Source organism: Rhamphochromis longiceps, linkage group LG22 (genome assembly GCF_057381845.1).
Source record: "Rhamphochromis longiceps isolate RC_006_pf linkage group LG22, R_longiceps_female_GT1.1, whole genome shotgun sequence".
In the NCBI taxonomy this organism is placed as follows: domain Eukaryota; kingdom Metazoa; phylum Chordata; class Actinopteri; order Cichliformes; family Cichlidae; genus Rhamphochromis; species Rhamphochromis longiceps.
This window is the reverse complement of record NC_140577.1, coordinates 3826341-3839835: the sequence shown is the minus strand read 5'-3', so window position 1 is coordinate 3839835 and position 13495 is coordinate 3826341. Positions and strand designations below refer to the sequence as shown.

General features: G+C 41.3%; 1 protein-coding gene across 7 annotated transcripts in view; it reads right to left on the bottom strand.

The window, feature by feature from the left end:
- LOC146643153 (uncharacterized) overlaps positions 1-10395 on the bottom strand; it is a 73131-nt gene extending 62736 nt beyond the window's left edge. For 2 of the 7 annotated variants that reach the window (XM_085396191.1, XM_085396192.1), the window contains exon 1: positions 10021-10393. In XM_085396191.1, coding sequence (XP_085252317.1) covers positions 10021-10048 — 28 coding nt within the window. In that variant the 5' untranslated portion in view covers positions 10049-10393. Of the gene's footprint in view, positions 1-10020 lie in introns of all 7 variants that reach the window. The other 5 variants (XM_085396189.1, XM_085396190.1, XM_085396193.1 and 2 more) reach the window with 5 other exon arrangements.
- Positions 10396-13495: the final 3100 nt, after the last annotated feature.

Genomic DNA, 13495 nt, shown 5'->3' with positions numbered 1-13495 from the left:
GCATGCTGATAGGAAGAGTGTTGCCGTGTGTGGAGTCTCAGCCTCAAACTACGGCTGCCAACTCTGGCACTTTCATGCACCAGCTCACACTCACAGTAAGTATGAGGGAACTGCAAAGCCACTCCATAATGGAAAACCACAGATCCATGGATTATATAGATCTCCTCGAAGTGCATCATCTGGCATGCATCTGCACTTCATTTCAGCACTGACAGAGGACACCTTTCACATATTTCCAGTTCTGCCCATTAACATTTTTTTTTTAAATCCTGCATCAAAATGTTAATTGGAAAACATGCAAACCTAAAACTTTCTAAGGCTCTGCCCCTCTCTCTCTTTAGTTTACCCAGGTTTCACGCTGCCTTTGGCCACTTTTTAACAACCTCCTCGAACTCACGAGATGTGTTTGAAAGGTTCAGAGCATTTCTAAACTGTTCTGAGACCCGAGGAGGGGACATCTGACACAAAGAGACACCTTTCTTTCATCACCGTTCGAAAACAAAGATGACTCACAACCAAACTTTGTCCTCCTACCTACCATTAAGTTCCAGTTTAAGGGGCACTGTTGTGACAGGGGAGGAGATCCAGCATGAATCAAATGAGCAGATCTAAAAATGACAGGAGCACTGGGAGTGGTCTGGAGCTTCTCAAGGGGAAAACCTTGAAGGGATTAGTGCCAGATTTACGTCAAATTTAGTTTTGTTATTTTTCATGCCCCAGGTGATTGAATCCTATGTGGCTTTCTGAAAACCTTCACAAAATTGTGGAATCACCTCACTTCTGTTTTCTTTGTATAAAAAAACAGCTATTTTTTTTTTTTCTTTAATAGTTATCCTGGCATCATAACCATCAAACAAAATGAATTCTGTTTAATTAATGGATTTCCCGTTGCTAATTTGTGCTTCATCATTAAAGATCACTTTCATCCAAACACGGCACACAAGCTTGTCTTGGTTCTCTTTAGCTCATTGTTACCTTGATTTTTTTTTTGTTTAACTATTAGTGTTGGTTTGAATTTGGCTTTCCTGACCGTGAATCTGAATTTCAGCTAGTTTGTTGCAGTTCTGTCACAAACTCTGATTCCTGTTTCTGCACTTTTCTTTTGCTGTTTATTTTCTTTTGCTGTCTATTTTTCAGGTCATATTTATTCAGGCTTTATGTCCAGACTCTTTGCCCATGTGTTTTGCTTTTATAACCTTCTCACTTTGTTTTCATGCAATGAATATTTTAGGCAAAACTTATGAGAAACAACTGAAATCTTTTCTCGGATTTTCTACCTGAAAGATTTGTATAATCCTTTGAGTTGTTTCAGCTGGCAGCCCTCTTGTTGGGGCCATGCTTTCCTTCAATCAGCCAGGTGCAGCCACTCATTGAGGCCTGCAAACACTTTCTTTTATTTGCAAACCTTTTTGGATATTTAGCTTTGTCCTGGTACTAGTTTGCATATTACAAGGTGATCCAGTATATTATATGTCCCTCTACTTGATATAATTACATTTTTTTGGATGTTTCCTGAAGCCAGAATGTTGAGCTATTAAACAAAAAAAATGTCTTATATCTGTGGTTTGATTATTTGCTACAAAGTAAAACAGGTGATGTCTTGATGCATTCTCAATCATCCAGCAAAGTAAATCTCCAAAAGTTGATTCTGTTCATCTTGACATAGCGTTTTCAGTGGGACTAATGTAATGCTAAATTAGTGTTGCTTTGTCTGTGCAGGTATTGTTCAGTGGGTTTAGGAAAGCTTCCAGCAGAAAACAGATGCTTCCATTTTTTGCTTGTAAGAGCAAAAATTACTGCAGTGAGATAAAAGCAGGACGGGTGAAAAGAAGAATGGCTTTAAAAGTTAAAGAGTTTTTAGACGTGATACTTTGACACGCCACATCAAAGTGTTTATCTGTACATACATACTGTGACAGAAAAGCACCAACATAAAATCTGAAATTTTTGCAATGCTCAAAACAACAAGTGCCAAGTGCTGATCTGCCTCAATGTGATGGTGACCAGCACCTGTGATATTCAGTTTCCTGCATCCAGCTCCAAGTGCACTTCACTGTCAGTGCAATTATTGTAAACAAGAAAGCAGTAACAGTGAAATGCATCCAGCCTTAAACAGTCTCTGTTCTGCTCTGCCTTTTGTCAGCCTCTGGTCTGGATTTAGGTGGAGAGCTGCTGGTTCAAGAAAGAAACCGCTCTGAGCTGTTCCTCCCATCAAAAAGGCTCAGGCTCATTTCTCATGATGGCAGATGGTGGACAAATTGAAAGGTGAAAAATAACCAACATGTTTGATCTGTTCTGGAAGGTAGAAGGTGAACGTAACATGTCTGCTTTTGCCACTTTCACTTTGAATTTCGAGGCATTAGCAGTAATTTGATGCTGCTCAGAGGCAACTCTCTTCCACACATTTGCTGTAAATGTATCCTAAACTACAAGCCAAAGCATCAGCCAACACTCAGTCCCATTTACAACTTCAAAAACTGGCATTTGCCGTCCAAAATGGGTCCACGACTCAGTTGCTGCTCTTTGTAGCTGGAAATCAGACGTGTGAGTAAACATTTATTCAGTGTTATGCTGCGGTGATGAAAGTGGTTTATCAAACTCTTACCTCGAACAAATGTCCTGATTGACAAAGTCTTTTAACTGCACCTTAAAGATACCTTAAAGCGCCTCCTCTTCAAGGAAACCACATTTTAATCCTTCCATTGTTACCTATTTTAAGAGTATTTCTAAACCATTACACCACCACCACCACCACCAGACCGCACCGCTGATATGGGACAGAATGGACCCATTTTTCTTGCCAAATTCAAACATCACAGCAGAAATTGAGATTAATCAGATCAGGCAACATTTTTCAAACTCTAGTCTCTGTTTCCTGTTCTTAGTTAACAGGAGAGGCATCTGATATGCTCTTCTGCTGCTATAGCAACCACTTCAACTTCCTATCACCACTGGCCATTTTCCTCTGACCTCTGAATTTCTCTTTTTTTAGACTAGTCTCTGTAAACCTAGCTGGCTGTGTGGGAAAATTCCAGTACATCAGTAGTTTCTGAAAAAGTCAGATCAGCCCACCTGACAACAACAATCATGTCACATGAAATCACCTGTCTTCTCCATCCTGATGCTAAATTTAAACCCCCAGAGGTCATTTTGACCATGTGTGTCTAAATGCACTCAGTCATGTGATTAACTTTGCATTAACAAATAGCTGAACAGTTGTTAGATGCACCTAACCTAGAGTGGATGTCCAAAATATGACGCATGGACTGAAGAAGGTCATGATATTGATGCTTTTCTAGACTTTAGCTGCATGTAGTGGCATTAACGTAGAGCAACATGTTAGAAATACTAATTAATTTGAATTTCTCTTTTGGATTGTGTTTCATAGCTTCTCTGCATAGTGAATTTTTTTATTTAGGAGGGCGCCAGTAATGTGAAGGCTCAGCAATTTGGAGCCCAAACAAAAGATAACGTTGTATTTCCTTTACATCGGTTTTCTTCCATCTAAGACAGAGAGGCATTGTGTTAAAATTGTTCCTGTTTTTCCCCAAACTGCTATTTTAGGGTCTAAACTAGAGTCTAATGCTTACAGAGGTTGATTGAGTTTTTTAGCTGACTTTGTTTGTCATTGGAAAAATCCCTGAAAATAAGGGCTCAGCACAAAAGTGATTTTTATTCCTTTTAAAGATTTTTCCACAGCCTTGATTCCATCATCTGCCATGCAAAGCTTGGTTTGAAAGTCTCTCTTCAAGGCTTAAATTAAAAATTTAGTAAAACATTTCCTTAAACCAGTGTATTTAGCCTTACACTACTAACCCAGTTTGCTGCTTTTGATTTAGTTTTCCATGTAAAGTGGTCTTAAATCTACTGTGGTGACAATTTATGGATGTGAAGCGCATCAGCCAGACGACGCCTCGATCCTCTGATGCGAGATCGATTTTATTAGTGCGAGTTTCTGCAGAACGTCTTTCTGGGCCTGATTGGAGAGTTTGGATATAGAGATCCTGCAGTATGCCTGAGAGCCTTTCTGTGTGACTGTCCTGCTGTCTGAGTGATGACTGTTAAACATCAACTCTAGTGTTGCTGGAGGATAATTGAGTGTAATGACAGGCGGTGATGCTTTGGTTAAATGGCACTCTGCAGGAAACACACAGCTGAGTGATGAAAGGCTTAAGCACGATGATACTGCGGCCTCATGTCTTATTTTCTTTTCTGCAGATCACCTGACAGAAGCTCAGAGTCAAGGGTGAAAAGTGAATGTGACACAAAGGAACACAGAGAGCAAGCTGTTGACCCATATTTACTGTAACATTTTCCCTCCTCTCCCTCCCTCCGTCTCTGATTGACCTCCCTCTTTTACCCCGGATCTATTTTTAGCAGCCGCCGCTCTCACTCAGGCCGAATATAAGAATAGATGTTCCTCACAAGTAACGCAGCAGGAAATATTCTGCAGGCAATAATTTGGAGGGAGGGGAGGGCTGTCCAATCACCCTGACCGATTTAACAAGCTCTGTCATGCAGCGTGTCTCTTCTAGGTCCCATCACTTTTCATTCAACCCTCCAGTCTGATTTTTAGAAGCATTCTGATCCTTTAAAGAAAATAAATAATGTGATACGACAGTAAAACTATCCTGATGGTGTTCATCATGGGGCTCTTAGAAGACTGTTTTTGCCTGCTTTGATGCATCGTTTGATTTTTTTGTTGTTTTTTTTGTTGTCCTCTGTGGGCTGCATCATTATTATTACTATTATTATACACTGTAATACATATTAGGTGGTAAGCATCGTTGGGCAACCTTATTTTTTAAAGTTAACTTGTTGCATTGCAAGATTCCTGCCATTAAAAACTAATCAGCCACATTATAACATTAACTACTAAGAAGGTAACTAATTAGAGCACTTTCAAATGATCAAAAATAAGCAAAAGTTCACATTTACAGTCAGAGAAATACAGTTTTCATGGAGTTCTGTGCAGTTCTGTGAAAGCTAAGTCCACCCTTACTGCCTCCAAAGGAAAGAAGAGGGTATATAGCAGCCTGGTGCTGCTAATTAAATGCACTAAATTAACTGATCATCAGTGAGTGTGAGCACCTCTATAAAAGCAGACATATTGGCAGCGTGTTCGTCTGGAGTATTTAGGTGTGTGATAACACAATGCCACAATCGTCCCAGCAAATCCAATCCAAGGTCAGACCATGCAATGCTCAGAGAAACTGTAGAAAACCCAAGAACTACATTTCACACTCCACAGGCTAAAGTTAGTTAAATTCATGACCATACAATTAGAAAAAGACTGAAAAAATGTGGCTTGTTTCAAAGGGCTGTCAGGAGAAAGCCTCTTATCTCTAATAACAACAATGCTGCTCAATTAAGGATTGCAAAGCTACATCCGAACAGAGCACAAGACAAAGGAACAAAGCTCTTTGGACAGACGGAGACTGAACCAAAGTGCTGATGTTTAGTCATAATGTAAAGCACCACAACTGGAGAAAAACAAAACACACAATTCAGCACAAACATCTCATGTCAGGTTTTCAGCAGTTGTGCTTATTTTGCAGCCACAGGACCTGGGCAGCTCACAGTGACTGAGTCAACCATTAACTGCTGTGTGTACCAGAGTAGTGAGGCCATCTGTATGACAGCTAAAACTTGGCTGAAACTAAATCAGCACAATGATCCCGAGCAAAGCAGAAAATATGCAACAGAATGGCTGAAAAAGTAAAGAATCAAGGTGTTGTGCTGACCCAGTCAAAGTCCAGACTGCAACCTCATTGAAATGCTGTAGCAGGACCTTAAGAGCTCATAAATTAATGTCCACACACCTCGATGAACCGAAGCACCGCTGTAAAGAAGAGTGGACTACGTTCTAAGAGACTGAAAGTCAAACAGAAAACAATCGCTTCAAGCCATTACTGCTATAAGTAATAGTGCAAGCTCCTGAATGATGTGATGCACTTAGAAAAATGACTAGTTTGATGATGAACTGGTGCCTGTGTAACATTTTTCAGGCATCTGTCTAGTGGGGAAAAACTGTACCCTACTCTGAGTGACAAAGTACAACTGAATAATTAATTCAAAAGTAGTGCATGCAGATTTCAGAATATAAATGGAATGGAATAGTAACAGTGAGCAAAGGAAGGGGAGTTCATTGTATATCTGACAGTGGACTCATTTCTGTGCATGTTCTGCAGGACCGCAGTGCAGCATTCAATAGTGTTGACCACAATATCTTGTTAGAGAGATTAGCAAATCCCATAGTTATTAAAGGTACTGTTCTGCAGTGTTTTGAATCATATTTATCTAAAAGATTTGGGGAGTGCAAATCACACACTAAGGTTAACTGTGGAGTTCCACAGGGTTCTGTGCTGGGACCAGTTCTGTTTACAGTATACATGCTTTTCTCGGGGAGTGTGCAGATGATATTCAGCTTTATGTATGTAGGAAGCCAGATGTAAACTGTCTTACTGAATTTGCACAAGATCTCTACAATGAGACGCATCCCCACTAAGAGTAATGCCTAATAAATTAGTTAATGACTTTATATTTTCTAGGGTGAACTACTGTAATTCATTATTATCAGGCAATGATGCAACAAAAATACTGACAGGAACCAGAAAGAACCACATTTCTCCTTTATTAGCTTCTCTTTGTTGGCTCCCTGGCTTCTTCCTGTTACAAGGGCTTTTTTCCTTCCTGCTGTCACCAAGTGCTTACTTGTAAAGGGTTGTTGATTGTGAAGCGCCTCAAGTGCCTTGAGGTAACGCTCGTTTTGATTTGGCACTACATTAAAAAATAATTGAATTGAATATCTAAGTAACTGTGCAGCAAACTGTGCGTACTGAGTCATGGCCAATTGTGCCCCAGTAGAACTTTACATCTACCAACATGTGCAGGGGTACTGTGGTGGTAAGACCAAACCTAAGAAGCAGCAGAAATTAAAATGTCAAAGTCTGAGCTATTGCTTGTTCTGGGCTGGTAAACAATGACAAGGACACAGAAGTGCAATAACAATAACAGTGTTTTTTATTCTGCAAAGAAGCAGCTTTGCTTTCTCTTTTTGATGTACTCAGCAGCTGTGAGCCTCCACCTTTTCCTTCAGTTCTTCAGCACGCTCGTCCCAACAATGCCGCCACTGTGTCCCTGATCAAGGTCACACAATATTCATCCACAGAAGTTGTTTTATGTCTGTCTCATTGTAGTTTTCCTAGATTAACTCTTTGTTTTAGACTGACTTCCAAAACCTAGTTCCTGTTCAGAGACAGACACCTAATACTTGCAGAGTTGGAAACAAAATTAAATCCCATTAAAGTGGAGATACAGTGAAAGCAAAAATTTCTAAAAACTCTGTTATTGTCAGTGTAGGTTTAGCTCTGATACTTTGCTAAGATATTTTTGGTCTCATTTATCCTCTGCGAACAGTCCCACTTTTTATTGCTTTGTCTCCCCTGCGTGCAGACAGTCAGCTCCAGACCTCACTCTCAGCTCACTCCTCACAGCGTCTGGAGCACACATTTCCAAAAATGAAAATATCAACTGGAGTTAGATAACGTGGCCGGCGCATAGCTAGCATAATGTGCTTTGATCTACTTCTGACACAGCAAATAATAGAGAGAGAAGAAGAGGAAGGGAGGGAGAGAGAATCAGCCAGAGGAGATAAGAAAAAAAAAAACCTAACCACAAAGGGGAACACACCCACTTATGAGACCAAATAAACGCTCCAGGATATTATTTTGGATCTTCACACCACAAGCTTCTGCTCTTCTTCCTTATCATTCCTGACCCACTACAGTCCCTGCCCCAGTCCCTCGCCATCCTTTACCGGCTCTGCTCAATGACAACCAAAGGTCAAATTTTCCTTTATTTAAGTCCTCCAGCACCCTCCATTTGTTTTCATAAAGGAGCTGATGAGGCTGTGATAGTGTAGATAGAGGGAGGGGATCATGGCTCTGGTACAATGTGTGTGTCATCACATATGAGCATGTGAAGGCAGGACACAACAGCTGGATGCTGCACATAATGGGAAATGACAATACACATGCAGAGAGGTGACCACACTTTTCTTTATCAGCAGTTTGGGATATCTTGGGTTGTGGTATTTGTAGTGGAGAGAGACTTTAGTGGCACTGGCATGTGGGAATTTTCACAGAAAGCACCACCTCCTAAACTACAAATGACCACACTACTGCTGCGTGTCTATGCTGTGCTGAAAGTCCTGTATCTGCCTGAACATGTTCACCTTGCACTCCTTCCTGACTGACTTACAATTTAGTTTTAAACTGGCACTGAACATTTAAATGTACAATGAGCACATTTGTACTCTTGTCTCTTTGTAGACCAGTTCCAGACCTTAGGAGCAAGAGCGCTTTCTTTTAACGTTTTAAACACTGAATTTAAAATTTGATTATTGAAGGTTTAGCCGAAATTCACTCTGAGACTTATAGTGTCGCGTTGGCTACAAACCACCAAAACATTTTCAGCCAGTAGAAGGAGGTTATGTCATTGGCATAGCTGTAAGTTCTAGTTAGCTAACTGCACGCCCATAACCATCTATAGGGTTCAAGTACCAATGAACCCAAAAAACATTAGCGTCACTAAGGAAGTGGGTAAGTTTGTTCTCTCTTGTGCTGTTTTAATTTCAAGAACACTGGAAAATTGCTAATTTACGATAAGCCAACAATTCCTGGCTAACAGCATCTGATACCAACACTGTGAAACTGAGATAATATTCCAAATGATTTTGATGCAATGATACAACCGAGTCCAAAAAATCGGAAACTGGAGCAAGAAAATTAAAAGTAACAAGAAGGAAGAGTAGCGCACTCTGGAATGATAGTGTAGGGGGCGCTCTAAGCAAAGAAATGGTTTTCCTTTTTTTCCTTGTGATTTCTGGGCAAAAATGTAAAAAGGTGAATCCAGGCTGTTAGAGCCTAAACCTTTGGAAGGGAAAGATCAATGCATAAGGTCAACAGGGGTCCTCACAATGGTGTGTGTGCGCGTGTGTGTAGCATTGACTTCACAGAAATGACCTACATGAGCTGAGCGTTCAGGCGCACACCTGAGTGCGCCGAGCCCGGTTCTGACTCATCCTGCAAGAGTCAATCTCGGAGCTTCCTGTTCATAACTCTCACCGTGTGTGTGTGTGTGTGTGTGTGTGTGTGTGTGTGTGTGTGTGTGTGTGTGTGTGTGTGTGTGTGTGTGTGTGTGAGAGAGAGAGAGAGAGAGAGAGAAACCCGGTAGTATCCACTGCCTGCGTCTTCAATTTATTACGTCGCAGCATGACGCACAGAAGAGGGAGAGTCAAGAGGAGAGGATGGATGGAGGGAGGGAGGGATGGATGGAAGAATGGAAGGAAGGAAAGAAAAGAAGGGGTGAGTAAGAGGGGAAAGTGGAAGAAGGGAGGAGGGGGGAGAGGGGGATTTTGTCAGACACCCAGCATGCAATGACCTTAGTCTTGTGTCAAGGCGGAGGTCTCACTCTCTCTCTCATCTCTCACACACACACACACACACACACACACACACACACACACACACACACACACACACACACACACACACACACACACACACACACTGTCTGCATGCCCAGTGTCATCCATGTGGAGACGAAAAACGTCAAAGCGCATCTTATTCCGCTCACATCTCTGCTGCCTGTCTGTCCTGCCTCTCCCCTCACACACACACACACACACACACACACACACACACACACACACACACACACACACACACACACACACACACACACACACACACACACACACACGCACTGAGATGCGATAGTAATCCCTACAGTAAACTGTGCAGACACTACACCCTGAAAACAGACACCTTTATGGGCACGAAAAGAGCAGAAGACCACCGAAGCGCTGCAACTTCCTGCGGGATAATTAGCGATAAGTAAACCTGGAAAATCACACATGTGTGTCTGTTTCATCTCATTTCTCTTCTTTTAAATTCTCCACATGCATGCATCCATCCATCTCGCCACATGGCGGGATATAAAGAAGCGTGTCCTTACTGATTGTCCGGGATCCTATGCAGCCCATGTTGTCTTACAGAGGCTCGTTCAGCTCGGGGAAAATAAAATCCATCCGTCCAGCAGGCATTTCTCCCCGGGTCTCTTTCTCTGCGCGTTCCCCCTCTCCTCCGTTCTCCTCTCTGTCTTCTTCACTGTCCTCCTCTCCTCCGTATGTGAGAAGCAGAGAGGGTGTGTATGTGCGTGTCATCCGACTCTCTCTCTCTCTCTCTCTCTCTCTCTCTCTCTCTCTCTCCGCCGTACCGTCGTCACACACTCCGGTTTCCCCCAGTCACTGCTGATGTTGCTCTATCGCTCTCCCTCGCTTTGTCGCTGGCACGCACACACTAACGCGGACACGAACACATTGTCTTACATGGAAAGACAAACACAGTCATGCAGAAACATGGATGTGCACACGCGTAAAGGACGGGCAGCAGAAGTTTCTTCGGTGCTCTTATTTCCGTAAAGGTTACAAAGAACTTTCATCCAGATTTTACATATTTAGTCGCCACTACCAATGCAATGCAACACTCCCATTCCGGGAAAGACCCCAGAGCATGAGTCATGAGGGACACCCTCATAGCCTAAAAGTAGGACGCAGATCTGATCTGATCGGGATATTTTGCATATGTTGAGACCCAAACTCAACCAAAGAACTGCACCTTCTACTTCAGTGATTTTCATCAACAAAATATCTCTGAAATGTGTTTATTGGTTCTCTTTATTTCTTTAATTTGGCCAAAATTTTTACTTTTGCTTCAGTGTGTAAAGGTTTGAGAGGTCATATGTGAAGGTCAAGGTCAGTATGTGTTTTTGGCCATAACTCAAGAATTATGACAAAATCTCCTACAAATACCTAACAGGATCAAATGAAGCCATGCCCGGCGTTTTGTCTGTTTGTCTGTGTTTTTATTATGTCCTGAAAAAAAAAACATTTGTGGCCAATTTTAAATGGCAGCCTGAGGAACAAAAGAAAGGTTGACATTTAAAAAAATCTAGTCATTACTCAAATCAAAGAAGTCAGACCTGATTAGAATTTGGCAGATTTCCCCTTCAAGGGCATTTCCTGTTGCATCTCCAGACTGCTTTCAGTGTGTTTGCTATTTTTAGATCTCTCCATGAAAGCCTATTATGACCATGTGTACTTGTGATTTCAACTATAGCCCACTAAACTTGTACAGAGAGCAAACATCAGCTTCTCTTTTAAAACTGGCCCGACCTTCAGCAGTTTCCATTTTGACAAGTTCACTATTTGCAAGTCCAAATACAGCAAAAACTACAAATGTAAATGTGCCGTTGTGGACTTTCTTTGCCACAACACCAGTTTCCTTTACAACATGCCCAGCTCACTGGATTGGTTTCCTGAGTCTTCAACATAAAATAGAAAAACAAGTCTAAATGTTGTCAGAGAGCTTTAACGATAACTAAGTAGGCTCTCTACTGTCACCTTGCACAAAAACACGTTACTTCGTTTATTGCACTGATACAGCAGCAGAACAAAGCTGCTCTCTTTGGCAAATATGCTTCTTTAAATCTAAAAGCCATCCACCAGACAGAAATGAATATTTAGCTCAAATGATTCCCACACGTGCAGTTTTTCTTCACAACAGTGTTGACAAAGAAGAGTTTCAGCTACAGATACAACTTGAAGGGCCAGATGTCCAGTGTGTCATAACATTGGAACCAAATCTGACCAAAACAACATTTGCATAATGAAAGTATCCCAGAATAAGCCTGAGAGTCTTTGCTGTCGGCCGCTGTGATGCTAAGTTTGGCAAACGTTACTGTTTCACTTTGTCCACACAACCTTTCAGTGTGAGAATCATTTGGTGCTTTGAAGTATACTTTTCAAAAACATAATTATATAGTAATGTTTATCAGTGGAGTCATTAAGCCATTGTCTATGAAATGATATGATCCATAAATTAAAATGATGAGTAAATAAGCTGTGACTCCAATCATTTTGACATTTCTTCACAGCAAACATTTTAAATGTCAAGAAAAAAAATGCCATAAAGTAATTAATGACATTAAAGATGAGTGTTTTACATTTAGGGGAGTCGGGTAAACTAAGAATCTCTATGAGTTCTAAGTTAGCTGTCAGAGCTTCTGCATTGGTGTAAAAAAGCAGTCTGTCTTTATCTGAAAAATATGACAAATAAAAGATGTTTAAACATATTCAGCTAAGAGTTTTAACGTGACCAGTAAAATGATAAGCATGGGGTTGTACTGCAATATCCTCACATCTTCAACTCCATAATCAGCAGAGAATTGATGGTGTTATTAAAGGGCGATCGTGTGATTAGGGGCTTCAAACGTTAGTCGATCTTGATAAACTGCCTTGTTGAAGTAAACATGTTTATAGCAGTGAAACACACATTTGATCTCTCCTAAAACATTCCCTCTTCTTAACAACTGTATGGTGGGTGGAATTTTTATAGCTCATTTATTTTCCAGAGCCTTAAGTTAGGGGGTGACCACTTTGACTGACCACTGTCAGCATGCTAGGCTTCACCAGTCACTTCCTGTTTTAATTGGATACAGATATCAGTTTAAAATCCTCACTCTTACTTTTATGTCTCTACAAGGAGAGGCCCCCATTTATATCATCGAGCTTCTTCACCCTTACTCTCCAAACCGGATCCTTAGATCCACTGATAGCGATCTTCTGACTATTCCATGGACCCGTTTAAAAAAAAAAGAGGGGGGGGGGGGGGGGTCGTGAAGCCCATGAAGCATTTTTGATGCAATTATCTGCATGATGTTACATCTTGCTGTGTGGTACAGACATCCAGGAAGTTTGTGGTTCAGTCCTGTTGAATGAAACTTGAGTATTTAATTAGTTAGCTGATAATTAGCAGTAAGAAGCAATGTGTGCATGTGCATTGCACCTGTACAGGTTATGGATGCAGCTCGATAACCAAGCATGTAACTTTCTCATGCAAATGTGGTCATTTCAGGCTCCACAAAACTATGATTCCATTGACCAGAGCAATGGTTGAATTTTTCCCTGTTGCCACTGAACACATCTGTTGTCAGGAAAACGCACATGACATATTTTTCTGATTTTTTTCCATGAGTGGATCACTTAAGTGCAAATCTCTGTGTTTAACTTTGAGAACCTGAGACCAAAACTGTTCATATTTTGCTGCACTCACAGCCCATGAGCTGTACATCTTTTCATGGCTTTATCTGCACCTTTCAGCTACTAATCCACTCATATTAAACCTGTCTGCTCAGCTCTGACAGCGACATCCTTACTCATCGTTTGCACCCAGACGCCCGCCCATGAACCATCTGATGCACATTTCTTTCACCATCATCGTTGCTGGTAGGTCTGGAAGTTTTCATTCCACTTGGCTAAAGGTGAACAAGTGTTGATACGAGCGGCATCTCATGCATGTAATGTGCATCACGCTGCAGCCTGTTTCGGTTGTCCTGTTTGGGCTTTCCTCTCACTCCCTCATCTGTCTCT